Source organism: Bos taurus, chromosome 11 (assembly GCF_002263795.3).
Source record: "Bos taurus isolate L1 Dominette 01449 registration number 42190680 breed Hereford chromosome 11, ARS-UCD2.0, whole genome shotgun sequence".
NCBI lineage: Eukaryota > Metazoa > Chordata > Mammalia > Artiodactyla > Bovidae > Bos > Bos taurus.
In genome coordinates this window covers 95,780,863-95,804,111 of record NC_037338.1, presented here as the reverse complement: position 1 = coordinate 95,804,111, position 23,249 = coordinate 95,780,863, and the positions used below count along the sequence as shown (strand labels likewise).

Genomic DNA, 23,249 nt, shown 5'->3' with positions numbered 1-23,249 from the left:
GATACACACAGGTGATTAGCACATAATAAGCACTCAGCAAGTGCTGCAAACAAGATGGACGTGGTCTTGCCCTCGCGAGTGTCATTTACTGTCAAGGGTAACAGTACTCAGAGTTTCCACTTAGGGGGTGCCCCTAGACTCCCCTTCATGGGGTGGCTGACCAGTCAGGGCTAGGCCAGGCTGGGGAAGCCTGGACCACAGGATACCACAAGGCAAACAAGGGCCATGTCTCCAGGGGAACCCTCTCTAGGCTCCCCAGACCTGCCCCCCCTTCCCGTCTCAGGGGTCCCCCACCTTGCTTGAAGTTTTCCAGGTTGCGGAATTCCACCAGGCTGTTTCCATAGTAGTAGTTGGTGACATAGATCCTGTCATCCCTGGCAGCGGGGTCCTTCATCCAGGCTCCCTCATGGCGCCCATAGCTGTGGTGTCTCACAGGGGGGTCCACGGCCCGGAGGGTGCCCTCACAGCTCGCCTGTCTGCCTGTGGGGAGCGAGGGGCGCAGCATTTGATACACACACCCACAGGCCCTGAGCCAAAGCAACAGTCCTGGGAATGTTATCTGAATCTTTCTTAAATCCCCTCTGAGATTTTGTTTGTAGCATTATTATTATTTTTTCTTTCTTCATAATCAAAGCAATGTCCCCTCATTGTAGAAAACAGAATATTCAGAAAAGGAAAAGGCAGAAAATAAAAATCATTCAAAATTCTGTTATTCAAAGAAAAGTTTAAACATGTTGTATTTCCTTCCTTTTCTTATTTTCTCTGCATGTACAGTCATGCAGAAATACTTAAAAAGCACCATCATTCTTCTGAATATACAGTTTTATGTATCCTGTTTTTTCCCTCCACTGAGCAATCTCTCACATCATTAAATGGCCTTTTAATGATGTGATTTCAAGGTTCCACCAGACCGCCAGACAGCTGTGCCACTGAATTAATTTAACCAATCCCCTCAGTTAGACTTTGAGATTATTTTCAGTTTTCCGACATTAGAAATAGACCACAAGGAAACCAGTTAAGCTGTAGCTGCTGTCCACATATCTGATGAATCCTTTAGGAAAAGATTCCTAGAAGTGGGATGCACATGGACCAAAGTAGGGGATGGTTTTAAGGCTTGTTATCACAGGCAGCCAAGATGCCCTCCAGAAGGATGGGCTCAATGACTTAATTAGGAAGATTTCTACCTAAGATATGAGCTGAAACTACAAACATGAACATAAAAAACAGGGCCAGAGACTGGACAGAAGAAATTGGGAAGTAAAAATAGTTGCTGGATTTGATGATGGGATTCTAGGTGATGTTTTAAGAAGAATTTGCTGAGAACACTATCTGTTTCCCTGTAAATGTAGTCAGGCTTTTCCTACAAAGATCAGATAGCCAACATTTTAGACTTTCCAGACCACATATTTCTGTTTCATTTTCTTTTTTTTTAAACAACCCTTAAAATATGTAAAAATTATTCTTAGCTCAAGGGCTGTACAAAAGCAGGCTGCAGGTTGTATTTGGCCTACGGGCAGTAGTTGCTGACCCGTGAGGCTTACTCACCTTGACTGGGGACTTCCGGGCGTGGGGGTGGCTCGGTGGGCAGGGGACTGGTGGTGGGGGTGGGGGTGGGGGTGGGATCCGAGGCAGGGGTGCCAGGGGCCAAATCTGCTCCCTCAGGGGCCTGGGGCGCAGCCTCCTCATGCTCTGCCGAGTTGGGCTCTGGTGGCCGGCCCTCCACCCTGGGTGGCAGCTGCTCCAGCCAGGAAGTGCCCTTGAGGGCGTTGTCTGTGGAGAGAAGACCCCGTGTTCACATCCGAGCAGCACCCACCACTGCCCGGGATCCTCCCCAGGCCCACCGGGCTGCCAGCACTGGGGCCATGGGGGAGAGGAGGGGCTGGCCCCTGAAGAGTGAAAAGCCTTGCAAAGTAGGAAGTGGAGAGGGCTTCCTGGTCGGCAGACTGGCTGTAAGCCCCTCAGGCGAGTGGCCTCGGTCAAGTCCCCTGCCTCAGTGGGCCTCAGCTTCCCCTTCTGTGAAATGAGAGTCGTGAGGTCTACCACGTCAAGCTGTTGTATGGATTAGAGAAAAATGTATAGGAGACATTTGCACAGATCCTGGCAAATGTGAGGCGCCGGACCTGAGACCCCTTTCCCTCCTAAAGAAACACTTTGTACCAGTGTTTTCATTTCCTGGATCCAATCTCCGGAGGCAGAAAGCCCTGCTCCCATGTTACAGACGTTGTCTTTGTCTGGACCCACCCTCTAGTCTCTCTCATCCGGGATTTGACACCGCAGGTAGGGCAGGCCAGGTGTGGCCAGCTTCCCATCCCCTCTGGACCCCAGGTCTCTGTCCCCTTGTTCATCTCCTAACTCCCATCTCTCAGCTTGCTTGCCCTCCCTTCTTCTTCCACCCCTGCTGGCATGGGCTGTACTGACCGGAACTTCTTCAGCTCCATAGCACTGGTTGGGGCCCTCTCCGGTCATCCCTGACCTGCGCTCCCCTGGGTTGGAATGGCTGGGGTCAGGGAAATAGTTGGAATGGGTAGGGAAAGCAGTAAGACTCCGTGGCACAGAGCAGGGAACGAAAATCCTTCAGCTTCTGGGCTCTAGTCCCATTAACTCGCTGCAAAAGCTGGAGGTGGTCACTTCACCTCTCCGAACTTGTTTCCTCTCCTGGATCAACTGCGACAGCATGTGTGCAAGGATTCAAAGCTGTGATACCAGAGACAGAGGAATCGTGCTGTCGTTACTGTAGTGGCAGGGCTCCCAGAGATGTCCTGAGGCTCATGTGACTTCTACCTTGTCTCTTCCTGCTGGGCTTCCCCTTTGCTCAGGGTGTAGCCAGGCCCCACTGGGGAGCAGCCCCTGGTCTCTAGGGAATGAAGGCACACCCTCTGGCCAGCAGGCCTCAGCCGGGCCCAACCTTGGCACCCAGCCAGGGCAGGGCTTGTTCCCACAGGCCTCACTGGAAGAGTCAGATGCCTGCAGCTGTTCATGGGCAGGGCCCTGGCCAGGGGTCAGCGGCTTTACACGGTGGCCAGGCTGAACTGGCAGGACTCAGAGCTGACAGCTGGCACCAGGAGCTGGGAGAAGAGGCCCCTGAGATCTGAGAGACCAAGAACTGAGGGGCTCTTGGGAGACTGGTCCCTCACAGTTCCACTCCTGGCCCCCTTGGGCATGGGCTAGGCAGAAAGCCTCAGTGGAGGAGGTGATCAGCAGGACCCAGGAAGGGGAAGCAGGCTGGGGACACCTCTCAGGGACATCAGAGGAGAGCAGGCATCTGGGGAGGAGCTCAGAGGGAGAATCAGGACCACACCAGTGGGGATGGCCCAGAAATCTGGGAACTCTTGGAACTTTCGTCTCTTGTTTTTCGATTAATTATTTCGTTGCGCTTCACCGTGATCTGGTAGGGAGCTTTAAGAAAGAGACCAGAGTCTGTGGGCTCTTCTTTGGGGGGAACAGAGTGGGATGTGCTGGAGAGGCCATTCACTCCAATGCCAATCTGGGCATGGGAGGTGCCGCAGAGGCCCCGGGGCACTTCCCAGAACCCTGGCCCGGCCCCTGCGTTCTCCCCCCTACCAGAGGCAGCTGCTTAGTTATGCGTGTGCTTTTCCCCACTAGACTATGAGCTTCATGTAAGGCAGAATGTCTGGAAGATACAGCACACACATAGTGAACTTTCAGCAAATCTTTCAAGGAAGGAGGAAAAGTCCAGTGAGAGTGGAGACAGCTAGAAATACTGCAGGGGTGCTTCACGTTGATTTTATCATTTCATCCCCACCCAACAACCCCAGGAGGGGGATTATCCCATTGTGTGGATGAGCAAAGGGCACCAACAGGTAAACCACGGAGTTGAGGTCTGGGGCAGTTTACACAAGAGATCCTGGGTCCCTGTAGGACTCCTACTCCCCAAGGTTCCCGTCTTCCTCCAACTCACCAGCCATGGGCTCGGTCGTGTCTTTCCTGCCTGCCTTGTAGTAGGTGATGCCTCGGATCACGGCCTGCTGCTGGGCCAGGGCCCGGGGCTTGGCTGTGGGCTGGGGGAATCTGCCTTTGCCCTCCTTCTTCAGCCTCTCCACCTTCAGCAGCTTCTCCTTAGGAGGTTTCGAGAGGCCCTTGTCGACAAAGCTCTTCTGCACGCTGCCGTATTTGTTGTTTTCTTTGCCTTTCCCTCCAGCTGTGTCCTGGGGGAGAAGGGGAGTCTCAGACTTGGAGGGTGGTAGAAGGGATGTTTCAGGGGGTCAGGGAGGCTCAGCATTTGGGGGCTGGTAGCAGTCAGGTGGCTCCAGGCCCTGTGTCCCAGGAGCTCCTGAATTCACATCTCTCCTCCCATCGTGGTGATATCCATGACCAGGGTGTGCCTTGGTTTCCCTACTTAGCTCTCTAGCTCCCCGGTAGGCTTGAAGCCCAGTCTAATAGGTTAGATCCTGTTCCACTTACCAATTCCTGTTCACTCTGCCTGGGGGGTAGACTGCAATGGTCAGCTCCCCGGGGAGGTCAGCTTCCCATCCATCTCTCTCACTCACTGGTCTTTGTGTGTGAGCCGGGAGAGGTTCTCAGGCCCTCCTGACCAATTCATCTCAGTGTGCCTGGAATTTTCCCAGTTAGCACTGAAAGTCCCGTATCCTGGGAAACCCTTCAGTCCTGGGCAGACTGGGATGGTTGGTCACCAGGGCATTGACCTTAGGGCATGCTGTTTCTAATATTTTAAGAATTCTGTTATTTTGGCTTCCTTTTAAACGCCTCTGATGCTGGCTTGGCACGCGAACACTGGGCCTGTGACATTACCCATTGTTAGGCAGGATCTCCAGGAGATACAGCAAGGACGGTATCTAGACTTTCTGTGCCACTGCCCCAACAGGACTCATTCCAGCTCTGGAACTGGCACGGAATGAGCAGGAAGCCAGCTCTGGGCCAAGGCACCGGGCTTCCTCCCTGCTTTATCAGCATCTATGTGGTCCTTGCTGTAGACACAGATGGTCCCATCATCAAAATGTCAGCACGGGAGGCTGAGGGGTGGAGGGGAAGAGAGTGGGCTTGGCCCTCACGCAGGCCTGGCTTCCATCAAGGCCACCTTCTCCCAGTGACCCTGCTCCATGTTTCCTCATCTGCCAAACCGGCAATGAGCATCCGCCCTTGCAGGTTGTTGTGGGCTTCGCTGAGACAATGTCTGTGAAGAAGTCAGCTGCCTTCTAACCCCACTCACTAGAAAACGAGGCTGCTGTGGGAGCGGTGCGGGCTGTGTCCTGCACGTGGTGACTGGTCAAAGGAGCGAATGGAAGTAAAGTCTAGTCTGTGCTCCATCTGCCAAGGCACACATCCTGGTGTGTGTTGGTCATAGGAAGGAGCCTTCAGATAATTTATCCACCCAAAGAGGCCCCCCCCCCCGCTTTTTTTTTTTTTTAACTTGTTTTGGTTGCCCTGGGTCTTCACTGCTGTGCAAGGACTTAGCAGTTGCTGTCCTTGAGCTTAGTTGCAGTATATGGGATCTTAGTTTCCCAGCCAGGGATGGAACCCGAGCCCACTACATTGGGAGCTGAGTTTTATCCACTGGACCAGCAGCAAGGTCCCTCCCCCTTCTAATTTATCTGACCAGTGGTGAGAGTCTTTTCTGCAATCTGTCTGGCTAGAGGAGGGCGTTTTTCAAATTTGCCCAAAGGTGTGTTATATGTCATGGATGGCTCTGCCTGCTGACAAAAGCAGTGCCTTTGCTCACTTTGGGAGCTGAGTTTGAAGATGGAAGGCTGGGTGTTTGCTGCAGGAGGTCTCCACCCCACGATCAATTGGTTGCATGAAGAAGTGGTATTAGTTGGCTCGGGTCCCGGAGGCATTGCCCACATACACCCCCTGCCCCCACCCCCTACCAGAACTGATGCAGCCAGGGGCCCAGCCACAGCAGATGAAGTTTCAAGTGGTTGTGCTGCAGGTGACCTGGTTCCCCTGGGACTAGGCAGGGAGGGTCATCTCTGCAACCTTGTCCCTGCTAGTTTGGAACCAGGAATGAGAATACCGCCAAACGCCTGGCTCAGGAGCCCCATGTCTGCTCCCAGCTCACCTGTGTTGACTGCTTACTGCGCAGCAGGCACCCCCTTGCCCCCACCCTGCCAGGGACTCTCCCACTGGGCCAGCCCTCAGCCCCAGCCTATGACCCCAACCCATGACCCAGCTGGCCCTCAGGGCCGAGGTCCCGGCACGCTATGCTCCCAGCCCACCCACCTCTGGTCCCGTCACCAGAGCCTGGTCTCACCTGAGCCTTGCTGCCGGCGGGGGCTGGGGCGGCGGCGGGTGCGGTGGCCGCGTCCTTCTGCAGCAGCTGGAGGCCCAGGCTGGAGAGCTCCTTCTTGATGCTCATCATGATGGCTGAGTGGTTCTCGTAGTGCCTCAGCTGCTCGCTGAAGTGGCGCATGCTCTCCCTCACCACCTCGTTCTCCCGGCTCAGGTTGGCCTTGATGCTCTGTAGGGGCGGGACTTGAGGTCTTTCCAGTCCCTGGGCTGTCTCCCACCCTGGGGCACACCCCGGCTTCTGCCATCAGGCTTTGCCAACCCAGTCTCCCAACCCAGGGCCCAGAGGAATGGGTGGGGCGGCACCCAAGAGCAGCAGTGAAATAAAGCATGCTGCTCGAGACCCTGTGGTTATTAACTTTAATTTAAAAACTGCATGAATGAACAAACAGAAAACATGTTCATAGTACTAAATTAAAGGATATAAATGGATAGAAAATCTATGTCTCCCATCCACCTGTTTCTGGGTTAATTGTGATGGCCTTCTTTTTTCTTTTGTTTTTCTTGGCCATGCTGCATGGCTTGCAGGATCTTACTTCAGATACTGAACCCCCACCAGACACTGAACCCTGGCGGGGATGGAAGCCTTGGCAGTGAAAGCTCAGGGTCCTAACCACCAGACTGTGAGGGAATTCCTCTTCTTCCTCCCTCCCTCCTTTCCTCCCTTGCTTCCTTCGTTTCCACTTTGCTTTCTCCCTTGAGTCTGTTTGGGGAATTCTTGCACGTCTCTGTATATAGTGCTTCTTACACCTTCTATGGACCACATGGCCGGCCACTGTCTGGATGGACCAAAATGTATTTAGCTAGTCCCTTATGGATCCATCTTTTAAGGTGCTACCCATCTTTTGCTACTTTAAAAATACCTTTTAAATTCACAAGTAATACATAAATATTCCCTTTTCATAAAATAAACATAAACTCATTGGGGTTTTGCTATGGCCTCTGATCCCTTCCTAGTCTCCAAGTCTCCAACTTTTCTCCTGGGTCTTGTTGGCTCCACCCGCAGCACCAAGCCCCATCTTTACCCCTACTCTGCTTCTCCTGCCCTGCCTCGTTGTCTCCCGCCTGCTGCGGACATTGCCTGGCTTTAGCAGCCCCTAGCCCCACAGGCTTCCTTGGTTTTTCAGATGGTAAAAAATCTGCCTGCAATGCAGGAGACCCAGGTTTCATCCCTAGCTTGGGAAGATCCCCTGGAGAAGGGAATGGCAAACCACTCCAGTATTCTTGCCTTGAGAATTCCATGGACAGAGGAGCCTGGTGGGCTACAGTCCATGGGGTCACAAAGAGTCAGACAGGACTGAGCGACTAACATACACACACACAGCCCCACTCCCACCTGGATCACAGAGAAGACGGAGGCAAACCATGTAAGGCAGCTTTTTCAACCTCAGCACTATTGACATTTGTGTGTTGTGGGACTGTCCTGCATTGTGGGATGTTTAGCAGCATCCCAACCACTGCCCCACTAGAACCAACAGCATCCGCCACCCACTTCCCCCAAATTGTGACAACCAGAAATGGTTCCAGATACACCAGCTGTCCCCTGGGGAGCAAAATCACATAGGGCTGAGAACCACTGGTATAAGGGAAGAAAGCAGAGGGAAGCTGGGACTCCAAAGTGCTGCCTGACATCACAGGAGGTCAGTCCCTCCTGTGATGTTTTTCCCTTAGGCAGAGGAAGCCAGCTCCTCCTGAGGCTGTTCTTTCTGTCTCCTCCCAGTGTTAGCAAAAAACTTCTTTTGTTTTCCACAGCTATCACTTAGTGAACAGAAGTAAAGCAAAGATAATGCAAAACAGAAGATAATTTAAAAATCATTTCTTCGTGGCTGCGGAAATCATTGTCTGGCTCCTCCAGATTGCCTGGCTCACAGTTATGTGAAGTGAGTTAACATTTCCTAAGATTACAAGAGGAAAGAAAGGTCAAAGCAGAACTGTAGAACCAACAACAGGAGGGCCTGGCACGCACTATGCACAGGAAATCCTGGGCACAGGAGAAATTCAACAACTGTTATTATCTTTCTCCCGTGCTGGCACAAAAGAGATACTCACCAAATAATCTTCGAATAGTTAAGTGACCCTGGACTTTGGGGTTCGTAGGGGTTAATAGGGGCTTTCCAGGTGGTGCTAGTGGTAAAGAACCTGCATGCAATGCGGGAGACCCGGGTTCATCCCTGGGTGGGGAAGATCCCCTGGAGAAGGAAATGGCAACCCACTCCAGTATTCTTGCCTGGAGAATCCCATGGACAGATGAGCCTGGCAGGCTATGGTCCATAGGGTTGCAAACCTTTGGACATGACTGAAATGACTTAGCACGCATGCACACAAGAGGTTAATCTCCCCTTGTGGGGCACAGGATGCCCAGGTGCCCCCTCCCGCTGGAAAGGAAGCCGGGAAAGGAAGCCCCTCACACCCCTGCTGGCAGCTGCATATCCCCGTGCTCTCAGCAGCCCAGCACAGACCGGATGCAGGAAAAGGCGGAGGCCAGGCTGTGCCAGCAGAGATGCAGACCTCAGGCCTGAACCTCCACGCCCGCTCAGCTCTGTCTCTGTCTCAGGGGGCGGTGTCAACCACCCACCAGCCCTCCGGCACATTTGCCCTGAGCAGGAGAAGACACTTAGCACCTCGGTCTCCAGGTAGGTGGGTCCTTGAACAGCCATGCTGCCTTGGGCCTGGCCCCAGGAGGCTTGGCCAGTCCTTCACAACACTCGTGTTTCATATGAATGGCCGCCCCAGACTTGTGCCCTGGTCTTGGTGAACTGAGGGTGGCTACAGGTTCCAGCCCCCTCCACACCCCTTTCACACAACTAGTAGGCGCCTCAGTTTCTCCACCCAGGCCTCCAGCTTCCTGTGGGCCCTCGAGGCCCAGTCGGATCTCCTGCTCAAAGGCGGAACCCTGTGGCCTGCATCTCCTTGTCCAGCTCCCTCCTGGAATCCAGCTTCCTATAGCCACCAGCGTCCAGACAGAACTGCCCAGGCAGCAGCCTGGCCACTGGCTTGAGCTCTGCCCTTACCTCTTCTAATGTGTTCATCTGGGAAGCCACCTTGTGGACGTAGGCGTGCACTTTCATGAGGTCCATGCTGTACAAGGTGCCCTCCAGGAGATCCACCATGGACTGCAGCTGCCGGGGAAGGGTGAGAGTTAGGGAAAAGGCAGAGCACGCGGCAGGACAAGAAGTGCAGTTAGAACTGGACATGGGACAATGAGCTGGTTCAAAATTGGGAAAACAGTACGTCAAGGTTGTATATTGTCACCCTGCTTATTTAACTTGTATGCAGAGTACATCATGTGAAATGCTGGCATGAATGAAGCACAAGCTGAAATCAAGATTGCAGGGAGAAATATCAATAACCTCAGATACGTAGCTGATGACAGAAAGCAAAGAGGAACTAAAGAGCCTCTTGATGAAGGTGAAAGAGGAGAGTGAAAAAACTGGCTTAAAACTTAACATTCAAAAAACTAAGATCATGGCAGCTGGTCCCATCTGCTGCTGCTGCTGCTGCTGCTGCTGCTAAGTCACATCAGTCGTGTCTGACTCTGTGCGACCCCATAGATGGAAGCCCACCAGGCTCCTCTGTCCCTGGGATTCTCCAGGCAAGAACACTGGAGTGGGTCGCCATTTCCTTCTCCAATGCATGAAAGTGAAGTCGCTCAGTCGTGTCCAACTCTCAGTGACCCCATGGACTGTAGCCTACCAGGCTCCTCTGTCCGTGGGATTTCCCAGGCAAGAGTACTGGAGTGGGGTGCCATTGCCTTCTCCGCTGGTCCCATCACGTCATGGCAAATAGATGGGGAAAAAATGGAAACAGTGAGAGACTTTATTTTCTTGGGTTCCAAAATCACTGTGGATGGTGACTGCAGCCATAAAATTAAAAGATGCTTGTTCCTTGAAAGAAAAGCTATGACCAACCTAGACAACATATTAAAAAGCAGAGATATCACTTTGCCACAAAGGTCCGTATAGTCAAAGCTATGGTTTTTCCAGTAGTCATGTATGGATGTGAGAGATGGACCATAAAGAAGGCTGAGTGCTGAAGAATTGATGCTTTTGAATTGTGGTGCTGGAGAAGACTCTTGAGAATCCCTTGGACTGCAAGGAGATCAAACCAGTCCATCCTAAAGGAAATCAACCCTGAATATTCATTGGAAGGACTGATGCTGAGGCTGAAGCTCCAGTACTTTGGTGACCTGATGCGAATAGCCGACTCATGGAAAAGACCCTGATGCTGGGAAAGATTGAAGGCAGGAGGAGAAGGGAATGACAGAGGATTAGATGGTTGGATGACATCACCGACTCAATGGACATGAGTTTGAGCAAGTTCCAGGAGATAGTGAAGGACAGGGAAGCCTGGCGTGCTGCAGTTGATGGGGTCACAAAGAGTCGGACACGACTAAGCATATTTCACATATGGCAGGCGCTGTGCCGGGGCCTGAATGAACCACTTCACTTAATCCATAACAACCCCGAGGACAGTGGAGCAGTGGACACCGAAGGAGCTCTATCCACACCCCCTGGATCCCTGCTTCTGTTTCTCGTGCCCAACCCTGGCTTCCACATGCCTACCTTTTAACAGCCTGTATCTGTGACTCTCTTCAAAGAGCCACTTTGCCCCTCAAAGTGTTTGGGAGTGTGTGTCCTCCTGGGGCAGTCTGCAGGCAAGGGCTGACTGGTGTGGACATCTAGAAGTCAGAATCCTAGCCACGCAGGACAAGTGAGCTGCCACTCATACTCCAGCGTCCCCTGCAGCTGGGGCTGGCACTTGGCCTGAAACCATGCCCCTACTGGGCTCCTTCCCTTCCCCCTCCCTCCCCAGTCCTCCTGCTGCTTCATCTGCTTCAGTATCAGTTCCTCCTGGGAGCCCTTTCATAATAAGTCATCTGCACAAGAGTCTGCTTCTGGGCACCTGACCTGTGATAAGGTTTGGAGGTCTTTTATCTCGGTCGTGCAGATCGGGAAGCTGCTGCTTAGAGAGGTGAAGCCAAGGCCCCCGGCTGTTAAATGGTGGAGCCAGAAGCAGAGCCCAGATTGGTATAAACCAAAACCTCTTTCCCATCATGCTTTACTGTGCCTGTCTGGGTTCAGATGGGGAAACTGAGGCCAAGAGATAGGGAGGGGCTTGCACAACCAGTCAGTAGCAGATGCCACGTCTCCCTCACCCAGTTCGCGGCTCTCCCTTCAGCTGCCCAACTCCATCCCCTCTCCGTCACACCTCATCAGGACATGACCCTTCCCTCCAGATGGCCAGGATGCCAGTGAGACTGTCAGGGAAACCTTGGCACAAAGGGCCAGTTGGGAAATCAGCTTTCCCTTGCCTCTAGTGGGCAGTTCCTCCAGTCCACCCCCTGTATGCATTCTCAGGGCCTGAGCAGGCCGGCGCTCCTGTTTGGCCTTGGCCAGCTATTTCCAACAGTTTTACTCCCACTCTCCCAGGGGTGTTCAAGCTGTTTTAAGCCAGGCAGTTCTTCTCCGAGTAGACTCTGATCTCGAAAACAGAAAAAGGGGGACTCTGGTGGAAGCAGGAAAAGGGCCCTGAGCCTCCTCTGCTTCCCCACAACCTTGTTCAGCCTTGGAAGGGTTGCGTGGTACCCCCAGGGCTCTGTGGAGTTCAGTTTCAGAACTGTGCAGTTTCAGAACTAGACGCTCCTGGGTCTCAGCTTCTCTCTGGGAGGCGGGCAGCAGAGGTATGGTGCACAGCAGCACAGTCTGGACAGGGCTCAGCTCAGAGTGGGTGCATAGCAAGGGCTTCATGAATATCAGTGATGAGTACCATTCCAGGAGGCTAAAAGGGACCTCCGAGCTTCATTTCTGTTGCCTTCAAGGCCACCAAAACTGGCTTCCTGAAGCACAACTTTGACCATGGGTCACTCCCCTGCCAGATGGCTCGCTGTGGCTCCCCACTGCCCAGGTGGGGCTTCTAATCTGCTAAGCCTGGCACTCAAGGTCTCTTCGATCTGCCCCTGCCATCTTCTTTGGCCTCAGCAAATGTTCACTGTGGCCCAGGCATTAAGGACAGTGATGACAATACAGACACGAGCTTCCGTGATCCTTCTTAGGCTGTCAAGGAGTGCAGAGTGACACAGAGGTGTCCGGATCAGGAAACACAGACGGAAACACACACAGGTGCCCAGGTCACTGACGGCGGGGCACTGACTTGTCTGGGAGTGGGTGTGGGTTGGTAAAGTCTGTCAGGAGGAAGTCTGAACTGAACTCTGAAGGACAAGCACAAATTGAGCAACGATGGCCGGAGACAGACATTGCAGGCCAAGGGAACAGCTCGTGCAAAGAGCTGAAGGTGTGAAGACACATGGCGTGTTTGAGCTGAGCTACTCAAAGTGTGGTCTGCAGACCAGCACCATTCCCAGTCCAAGCTGCTCATTACCAGTCTGTGATTAAGTAATTACACAAAGCAAGAGGAGACTTTCATAAAATTTCAGAGTCGTTCGACAGAGAAATTTTGTATCTGTGGACCCTACTAATCCAACACTGGACTTGTATTTAGTGTTTTTGTTTATATTCCATTTCATTTGTCTAACAACTAATTTTATAGTATTTTACAAAATATTGACTCTTGACAGATTTTTAAAAAACTGGTCTTTCACCACATACAGTTTGAGAAGCACAATATGGAACTGACCGGTGGCTAGTAAGGCTGGGACAGACAAAGGCGAGGAGGCACCCTGGGTCATACCCACTCTACTTACTCTCACCTAGCCTGTCTTTATTGCTGCTCTGCCTGAGGGACTCCTACACATCCCTCAATGCCCAGTTCTAATGTTACCTCCTCCTCAGGACTACCACAGTCCCTGGGATGTTGCTTGGTCTAGCACTGACTACCTAGCCATTATTGGGATCAGGAGCTGTGTCCCCAAAGGACTGGGATTTCTCAAGGGCGGGGCCACATCTAGTTCATGTCCAGAAGGAAAGGGAGTGAAGAGGTGAGAAACACTGCTCCTCCCTGCAGCCAACCTTCCCAAGAAAGGGGATCTAGAATCCTATTCTTCTTCCTCGGAGCCATGCAACTAAGGTCAAGTAACAGCTGCAGTTCTTAGCTTGAGGGGAAGGGTTGAGGTAGAGACAAGGGGCAGGTATAGGTGGGTATGCTCTGTTGTCCTCCACAGTGGCTTCTCCTAACCTCTTCTCCTGGGATGGTGGGGGAAACCCACGGAGGAAGGCGGAGCCACACCAAATAGGAGAGGCCTCAGCCCTGTCTTGTACTGCTTCTGCCATGGCTTCTCTTGGGGCTCTCTGGGTACCTCTCAGGCCCTCACTTTTGCTCCTAAGGTGTCGAGGAGGCAGAGTATCTTCTCTGGGCTCTTCCTGCAATCCCACCTGTTGGGTTAATCCCACCACTGCCCCACTCTAGTCCTCTAAGGCTGAATAAAAAATCCCATGGCTGCTGTGCACTGAAAGGCCTATGGGATAGCTCCGGGCTAAGAGAACTGCCCAGTGACCTCTCCACTGGGCAAGGGGACACAGCAGAGAATTCTTGGGTTCAAATCTTAGTGCTGCCAATTTCTTGCTCTGATCTTAGGCAAGTCACAGTTCCCCTCTGGGACTCAGATTCCTCCCCCAAGTAAAGCTGGGAACATAAGTTCCCTCTCCAAAGGGTTGTAGCAAGGATTAAACCAGCTAGCCTTTAGAAAAAGGTTTTGTCTATCCTCGTGTCCAGTATGCTTACAATCGGGTTACTGGGAAGTGGATATAAGCAAAAGTTGGATTTGTCCCTGTGACTGAAGACTGGCCTCTGGCTTCTGTCCCTGGAGTCTGCAGGGTGCTAGTGGATTTGGGGGACACTGTGGTCCAGGAACTGCCAAGTTGTCAAGAAGTCACTTGGGGACTTCCCTGATGGTACATTGCATAAGAATTGCTTGTCAATGCAGGGGACACTGGTTCAATCCCTGGTCCAGGAAGATTCCACATGCCGCAGAGCAACTAAGTCCATGTGCCGCAACTACTGAGCCTGTACTCTCTAGCCTGCAAGTTGCAACTGCTGAAGCCTGAGCACCTAGAACCTGTGCTCTGCAGCAAGAGAAACCACCACAATGAGAAGCCCATGCACTGCAACAAAGAGTAGCCCCCCGGTCCCCACAACTAGAGAAAAGCCCCCTCAGCAACAAAGACTCATCTCAGCCAAAAATAAAATAAAGAAAGCATTTCGTTCCTTTAAAAAAAAATAAGCCACTTGGCCTAAAATTCACCCCACCCCCCTGCCCCCTGCAACTTTGAGAGTTTTGGTATCCATCCAGTTGTTACAAAAATAAAACTAAAGTTAAATTTAAAGAAAATATTTTGAGCCAAATGTTGGAGATGATTCTTCCCGGGGCCTCTTGCTTTTCTGTGTGTCTTGCCTGCAGACACGCTGACTGTTCTTGTTCCAGGCCACCTTGTTGTAGAGTGAACAGACTCGGAGCAGCCAGAGAATGTTTCCCTCCAGAGCAGGGAAGGTGGGTTTGATGTTCCTCATAAGAGATTTGGATTCTCTACGTAGGAGCTCTTCTCTTGGAAGACATCCCACTGAATGTGCACGTGCTATCCAGCCCCCACTGCATCACCCCATGGGAAGTGAGTGGGAGAACCAGTGCAAGAAAGTGGAGGCACTCTGGTGACCATGAGTAATAAAGCCCTTTGTCTCTGGCTCACATCTTCTGCCAGTGTCCATGAAACTGGCAGGCTAACTTGTTAGCTTACACGTAGGGCAACATCTCAGCGAACGTGACAGTTCTTGACACGAAAAGGGCAAAATAGACGCGTTTGGAAGAAATTATAAAAGAAATAGATCCTCTCAAAAGCCACCAAATTCTCTGTGATGACCTACAGGGGTGATGGGAGGGAGGCTCCTGAGGGAGGGGATACATGCATACTTAGAGCTAATTCACGCTGTTGTACAGCAGAAACTAACACAACATCGTAAGGCATTGTCCTCCAGTTTGAGAAAAAGCCATCAAATTATCTGGGCTATTACAAAAAGGAAGATAGGAGAGCAGGGTGATTTAGAACACATGCTTTGGACATGGATCTGAGTTCAAATCTGAGCCCCACTAGGCCCTCCAAGGACGGACTTCTGCATGGTGTGAATGGTACGTGGGTGCCTGGCTGGCTGGGTAGCTGTGATCTCCTTGTCCACGTCTATCCAAGCTATGGGTCCTGGTGGTGGGCCTGGCACAGGGCTGGGTCACCCAGAGGTGGCGCCTCTTTCTAATCTTCCCGTGGTGGGTGTGTAGTTATAACATTCACATAAAAACAGGGTGTAGACTTAAGGCTGCATGTCATATGAGCACTCGGGCCAGTTACCTAACTTGTCCAAGCCTCAGTTTTCTCACCTATAAAATGACGGCAAAGATCCCACATTTCACCGAATGGATTAAGAATTTAGAGAAATAATGTAGAGGAGAAAAAGAGCTTAGCACAACATCTGGCACGAAGGTGGTACATGAATACGGGAAAAGTTATGACATGAAACAATCAGGTGCCACAAAATTTCAAATGCTATGTGGAGGTGACGATGGATGACCTGGTTTGGGGAAAACCAGGACACTCGGCTGGATGGTAATGAGACAGTAAAGGGCTGTCTCCAGGTAAACTCGCCAGAGCAGGCTGCCTCCATCGCTGACTGGCCCAGTGGCCTTAGGCAAGATGTGGTTGCCTCCCAGGGAGCCTCTGTTTCCTCACCTGTGAAATGGGGCGAGGACAACCCCTCTCCTAACATGTGCGGCCCTCTCACTGGAGGGCCGGCCCGCCAGCCCAGGCTAGGTGTTGGTGTAGGAGGGGCCCCATCGCGCCTCTCCTCCAGAAGGTCTACCTTGAGGAGCTCGGGTGCCTGTTTCTTGAGTTTCTCCATCTTCCACTCGTTCTCGCAGGGGTTGAGTGAGGAGGGCGGCGCCGTGCAGGAGCAGCGGCAGTCGGTGCCGGAGCTCACCGTCTCCACCGTGTAGAAGTCCTCCACGCGCGCCCGCCCGCTGCGCACCCGGCTGCACGCGTCCTTGCTCAGCGGCCGCATGATGCACTTGCAGCGGCAGTCGGAGCCCTCCGAGGTCATGCGCACCTGGTCCACGTCGCCGAACACCTGCAGAGAGGCCGTGGTGAGCTGAAGGCCAGGGCTGGGGCGAGGGGAGTGTTCCCCTTCCCTCCGTCCTTTTCCTTCAAGCCCACCCTGAGAGGCCACACACCCGATGTCTTAAGTGTGGTCACTGGGGGCAGCAGAACTTTCAGCCTGCAGGAGTCAGGTGGGTGAGATCAGTGGCAGGCACCAGGCTCCAGCCTGCTTTGCCCTCACACACCAGTAGGGCCCTGGGAGTCCCAGCCAGAACTCCCCTAGCTGGCTCAGCCCGCCCATCCTGGGCTCCAGGCTCTCAGGGCACAGCTATTTATGACTCAGTCAACAAACCCACACCTTTGAGCTCTCACTGAAGCCACCAGGACCCAGGCAAATTCAAGGCCCCCTTGGGCTTTCTGCCAAGCCCACCCCCATGAGCATCCCAGCGTCCTCTGGGAAGGGCAGTAGGCACTCCATTTCTGCTCTGAGCCCTCAGACACCTGTTTGAAGCCCTGGCCTCTGCCAGACTCTGGGTAGGAGCTGGAGGTGCAGAAGAAGTAGACAGAGGGGCATCCTTGACCTTCTCAGCCATGGGAGAAGTTGATGCAGTGAGCCCTGAGATCCAGAGAAAGACACCCATGAAGACTGCTCGGAGGAGGGCACCCCGGGGGACATTTCTAAGCATGAGTAGAACAGTCCAGGGAGAGCAAGTCAGATGTGCAAAGACAAGCAAGGACTGGGCACCTTGGGAGCCTGGAGGAGGTTCATTCTGGCTCGTGCCTACAGAGAGCCTGGTGGTAGGAGGTAAGGCTGAGGGAGGCAGAGCCTGACCCATGGAGGGCCCTTAAAACTGGCTGAGGATCTGGTCTTCTTCCTGAAAACACTGGGAAGTCATGGAAGGGTTATCAGCAGGAGAGAGCCAGGGCCAGGTCTGCAGGGCACTCAGTCAGCCTGCTTTGTGGACAGACGGTGGATGGAGGAGGCAAGCCTGGGATGCGGAGCCCAGGGAGGAGACATTTATTGAGAACTCACTGAGCACTGGGGAGGCGTGGGGCGGTGGTGAGGAACACAGCCATGGGCCACCTACAGCTGTGTGCACTCGGGCAGATTACTTAACCTCTCCGTGCCTCAGTTTCTTCACCTGTAAAAGGAGGGTACTGCTAGTGAGTATATCGAACAAAAGACTGTGAGGACTGAGAGACAGAATACCGGGAATATGTTGTAGTTGTTATTATTAGCACCAATAATCCTGACAGGGGCTTGTTTATCCCTCTATATTTCTCCATGTGGGTACATTGGTAGGTATTCTTTTTATTTATTTGTTTGGCTGTGCCAGGTCTTAATTGCAGCACCTGGGATCTTTGATCTTTGTCGCGGCAAGTGAACCCTTAGTAACGGCGTGTGGGATCTAGTTCCCTGACCAGAGATTGAATCCTGGCCCCCTGCATTGGGAGCATGGAATCTCAGCCACTGGACCACCAAGGAACTTCCTAGACATTCTTAGCAGCGTTCTCCAGATGCGATAATAGCCCTGGAGCCAGCAAATAACTTGTTCAAGGGGATGAGAGCCCAACACGGGTACACTTGCTGTCCCGAGGGGGATGAGGAGGGTGGGGAAGGGGGCGCTGTGGTGGAAGTTTTGTCCGGGGTCCTCTGTGGGGCAAGTGTGCCCTGGGCCCAGCTGGGCAATTCTCTGCGCCCATGAGCACTGACAGCCAGGCTGAGATGATGTACATTCTTTAGATCGCCGCTAATGCGGTAAGCCTGCCTTTGCTTTGAGACTTCTGGGCCCCCTTCCCAGCTCTGCTGGAACCCCTAGTCACCCCCACCCACTCCCACAGGTGGGGCAAAGAGCCCAGCAAGTGGATGTGGGTGTGTTCTGTGTGGCCCAGGCCAAAGAGGCCTCTTCCTGGGGACTCACCCATAATCCAACACCCATCCCCACCAGCAGCGGCCTCCACATGACTGCAACATTCCTTCCCTCCTCAGATGAGGTGCTACGTCCTGATGGGGGCGGCCAAGGCCCTGACACAGGCCAGGAGGCAGGAGTCAGAAGAGGACCTCCACTCCAGCCCCAGCTGCCAGGAGCCTGGGGCAAGGGCCCCACCTCCTGTGGTCACAGTGTCCTGTGGTGCTTGACTGGAAGCAGCAGAGCCTCATGGAAAGAAGCCAGGCCTGGGCTCACATCCCAGCTCCCACATGTCCTCCTCGCATGGCCCTGACCCCTCTGAGTCTCAGCCTCCTCCTCTGTAAAATGGGGAGGATAACAGTCCTTTCCCCATAAGCTTGTCCTGAGGCTGAAATGAGTCAATGCATGTGGAGCACCTAGCATAGCACAGCTGCTCTCTACTTGCTACTGAAGTTGCTGCCAATAACCCTTTTGCACGTTTGTACGTAGTTTTCTACCTCTGTGCTCTCACCACAACCACACATCTTGGAGAGGAGAAATCTGAGTCTCAGAGAAGGTGAGGGATTTGCCCAGGGTCGCACAGCACAGCCTGACTCCAAAATGTAGTTCCCATGCAAGTCACCAGGCAAGGGCTTCTCCACAGCAACTGAGCTGGGAGAGAGATGGTGGCCCTGGAAGGATCAGGCCTCGGTCGGGCAGGGGAAATGGATCTGATCCATTTTGCCCTCAGTCTGCAGGCTGGGGTTACTGCCAAGCAGGAAAGTCCCTGCCTGAGCCCCCATCTTTCCCTGCAGCCTCACTCAGCACACACTGCTGCTAAAGCCCCCAGGAGTGTGGGTGGCTTGTGCTTAAAAAGATCCCCAGCTATTTGCAAGGAAATCCCACAGTAAGAGGCCAAGAAGGCATGTTTGATATTTCTGAAGAGAGATGGATAAATCTGGCCAGAATGGGGAAGTGGGGTTTCAACCTAGAAAATGTTCTAGGAACAGAACAGATTGTGTCACCTGGAGGTTGAAGCTTCCCTCTTTTCTCATGGCCAGCCCAGATTCACCAAGTGGCAGTTTCCACATGTCCTTCTGCAGGCAAAGATCTCCCCTAGAGCCCATGGTCTTCTGGACACCGCCTCCAGATGCACCCCACGGGCACCCCAACTTAATCCATTCAAAACTGGGCCCACCATCTTCTCCCAAACCCACGTCTATCTACCCTCCTGCACAACTCAGATCTTTGAGCCTCCTCTTTGCTCTCACCACTCTCACCAGAACAAACCCACCAGTCATATTCTTCTGATGTGTGTGCATAAGTGCTCAGTTGCGAAGTCATGTCCAACTCTTTGCAACCCCATGGACTGTAGCCCATCAGGCTCCCCTGTCTGTGGGATTTCCCAGGTAAGAATACTGGAATAGGTTGCCGTTTCCTCTCCAGGGGATCTTCCAGACCCAGGAATTGAACCTGTGTCTCCTGCATTGGCAGGCAGATTGTTTACCACTGTGCCACATAAGAAGCCTGTTCTTCCAATGCTTCATCCTAAATATCTTCTATCTCAATGGTCTCCACTCCCTGGCCACAGCCTAAGCTCAGGCTGCATTAACTGCTTAGTTAATGCAACTGCTACCTAGAGAATACATGGGGCTTCCCTGGTGGCTCAGTGGTAAAGAACATGCCTGCCAATGCAAGAGACATGAGAGTTGCGGATTTGATCCCTGAGTGGGGAAGATTCCCTGGAAAAGGAAATGGCAACCCACTCCAGTATTCTTGCCTGGGAAATCTCATGGACAGAGGAGCCTCACAGGCTACAGTCTATGGAATTGAAAGGAGTCAGACATGACTTAGCGACTAAAGTAAGTATGGTTAATAGACCTATTTAGCAACTAAACAACAGACAATATAGGGAGCCGCCTCTCTGCTCGATTAATCTTCCAAAGCTCCTCTTTGATGATCTGTTATTCTCTTGCTCCACAAACCTCCATGAGTTCTCAGCTGGGAGATGTGCCTCAGAATTACCTGGGATGGGATAACTTGGAAAATGCAGATGCCCTGTCCTTATTCCACCTTGACTCAGACTCTCCCAGGCTTCTCAGGTATTTGGGTGCCCACTAAAGGCTGAGAATCCTGGAGCCCCAGGAATCTCCAAATTCCCCAGGTTCCCTGTCTTGGATTTTTGAGCAGTCCCTACCTGACTCTCTTGAGTCTCATTGTTCAAGTCTGTCAAATGGGGAAATCCTGAATGTTGTGTAAGATCTTGAATGTAAACCCTAGGCAGAGGGCTTGGCACCCAGGATGTTCTTCACGTGCCCCAGCCAGAGGGAGAGATGGGGCAAGACTTTTCCTGCAGAGAGACCCGAGGGGCCTGGCTTGGCCCCACGCTCTGTTTCGTGCAGAAGGACTCCATCACTGTGCAGCCCTGGCCGGCTATGGAGCCTGTTTCCAATTACACCCACAGGCGGCAACTCCCTGAGTGGAGGAGCAGCAACACCTAAGCCTCTGAGTACGGCCTGGACTGGAACATCTGATCCAGCCTGGGATACCACCGGCTGCTTGTGCCAGCCCCTCCTGCTCCCCTGGCCCAGCTCCCACAGGCCTTGGTACCTCCTCCCTGTCCTCAGGCCTCTGATCAGCAGCAGGGCTGCCCAAAGATCCCCTTCCCACTCCTGAATGCATGGAGGAAATGAGGTGTCAGCAGCTCTTTCACAGATGGGGAGACTGAGGAAGAGATGTGGAATTCTCAGCCACATTCCAAGGACCTACAGCAAAAAAGCAGGTTCCTGGAGGCCTCTGGTACTGTGCCTGGGTGTCACGTGGTCACCTGTCTATCCAGCCTAACCTCCTCACTGGGCAGCCCCTCAGAAATGCCAGGAAGCTGTGAACGCCTCTCACTGGACAAAACTCTTCCTTAGATGGAAACCCCAAGTCCTGTTTAGGAGAGACCTGGTTATAAACACAAAATTAAAACATGCCAAGCGAGGAGCTGGCCACAGGCATTCTGGGGTTACGTTGCCCCTGCACCCCTGAAAGTCCTGGGCAGAAGGGGAAGCCAGACCTCCCAAGAGCAGGAAGTCTGAAGCAGGGCCAACTTAACCCTTTAGGGCCCTAGACAGACTTCACTTCCCAGATTGGCCCTCCAAAGAGCTCGCCCCTCACCCTCAGAAAATAGGATGGGCTTGGAGGAAGGAGGATTGTTGGGGGAGGGAGGGTAATAATGAAAACAGCTCTCTCTCAGAGCCAGCAGGAGTCTGGCTGTGCTGAGGAATGCAGAGTAAATTCACCCATCACTTGATTTTTATTTTTCCCAGCTGGGTGAGTGCTGTGGGTGGGAGGTGTCTGGGGGAGGGCTGTGCTGAGTCCCCCAGCTGCCTCATCCTCCACACTCTGGGATGTGCCTCCCCGCCCCACCAGCCCCAGCTTGCCCTGGGACAGCACACACACACACACACACACACACACACGCACACACGCACACACACCCACCCTAGCAAGTGTTTGGCTGACTCACTACATAAACAGGGTGTTGGGTTTTCTTTGTCTTTGCTTTGAATGCAAGCCCTCCCCCACAGGCTCTATAGTCCTCGGCATGGCTCAGAGGATGCCCAAGACCAAATATCCCTCCCAGCTAGAGAAATGAGAAATGGCAAAGTGCTGATCAGGTTATCTGGGGTTTTTTGCTCACTTGTTCCTGGACCTGACCCAGGTCAGGGAATCCTAGAAGGCGCTATATGGAAAGAAAGTTGGGAAGATGTTTTTCCAATGGGGGATCTGAGGTCCAGAAATAGGCAGTGACTTGCCCAAAGTCACACAGTCTAAGAACAACAAAGGGCCAAAGAAACCTAGGTTTTTTGATTCACAAACCAGCTTTCTACACACCCTAATTTCCCATCTGTAAAATGGGAATGCTACTCATTCCCTCCTTATCTTTGGAGTACATGCTCAAGACTGCAGCTCACTTGTCTATATACCCTGAGCTGAATCTTCAGGCTGAGGGTCTGCCAGTGCCTACTGCTCATATACTTACCATGTGGCTAGTGGCCTCTGCCCTTTACCTGCCTGTGGACAGGGCAGCCTCACCTCCTACCCAGGAAAGGGGCTGAAGGGACATCAAGAGAAGTCACTCTTATTCTCATGCTCTGCAAGAATAAGGGCTCTACCTCCCTCCTACCTCTCACTTTTCCCTAGCCCTGACTCAGTCCTCACCCGGTCGTTTCTAAAACATCCTCAAGGGGTCCCTGCTCTGACTGACTCAAAGTGCTTCTGTCTACATTCTGGATCTCACCCTCTTTTGGGGTCTCTGTGGTGAGATTTCAAAATCACAGTAGCATTTACTGGGCACATACTAGCTGCCAAAGTGGTGTTAAGCATTATCCAGGCTTGATCTCTCTCATGTAGAGATCATCGACTGCAGGAAGTGAGAACTATGTTGTTATTCCCATATTTACAGGTCAGGAAATTGGAGGCTCAGAGAGGTAAAGGCTCAAGGTCACTTGGATGAGAGGTGAAGGTGGGATTTGAACCCAGATCTGCTTGACATCAGAGCAGAACCTTTTAGCCACAACTGAGAACATCTTGATCACTTCTGCAGACATGGTGTCCTCTAGAGCAGGGATCCCTAACCTCCAGGATCTACTCCCTGATGATATGAAGTGAAGCTATTATAATTAATAATAATAGAAATAAAGTGCACAATTAATGTAATGTGAAAAACTATCTTCCACGAAATCCATCCCTGGTGCCAAAAAGGTTGGGACTGCCACTCTACAGGGTACGTCAGATTTCTGGCAGGAACACCAGAAGGCAGGAAGGACCAGTCCAGCTGGATTCACTGGGGAGGGACTCTGGGTCCTCAGTATGGGCTGAAAGCCTTGGCCCAGGGCCTGCTACAAACCTTGGAGTCGCTAGGTAGCAGTTACCAGGGCTCTGTCCCACGTGCGTTAGCCTCCCACGGAAACTTTGAGCCAGATCTCTAGGCTGCCCCTGCCCAGCGCTCTTGGGAATCACCTCCCTAGGCTGGAGACTCCATCGCCTTCTGCACCCCCTTCAAGCTCCCAGCGCC

At 52.6% G+C, this 23,249-nt stretch overlaps 1 protein-coding gene and 1 long non-coding RNA gene across 2 annotated transcripts in view; one reads left to right on the top strand and one right to left on the bottom strand.

Moving 5' to 3' along the window:
- Nucleotides 1-23,249, bottom strand: part of OLFML2A (olfactomedin like 2A) — a 28,657-nt gene that overhangs the window by 4,873 nt on the left and 535 nt on the right. The window contains exons 2-7 of the mRNA XM_002691603.6: nt 16,063-16,326; nt 9,276-9,383; nt 6,230-6,436; nt 3,920-4,166; nt 1,546-1,770; nt 295-480 (exon numbers count right to left, since the gene is read on the bottom strand). Coding sequence (XP_002691649.2) covers nt 295-480; nt 1,546-1,770; nt 3,920-4,166; nt 6,230-6,436; nt 9,276-9,383; nt 16,063-16,326 — 1,237 coding nt within the window. The remainder of the gene's footprint in view (nt 1-294; nt 481-1,545; nt 1,771-3,919; nt 4,167-6,229; nt 6,437-9,275; nt 9,384-16,062; nt 16,327-23,249) is intronic.
- Nucleotides 16,255-22,900, top strand: LOC132346502 (uncharacterized). The gene is made up of 2 exons (XR_009496326.1): nt 16,255-16,342; nt 18,286-22,900. It is a non-coding gene; the product is annotated as an uncharacterized lncRNA (long non-coding RNA).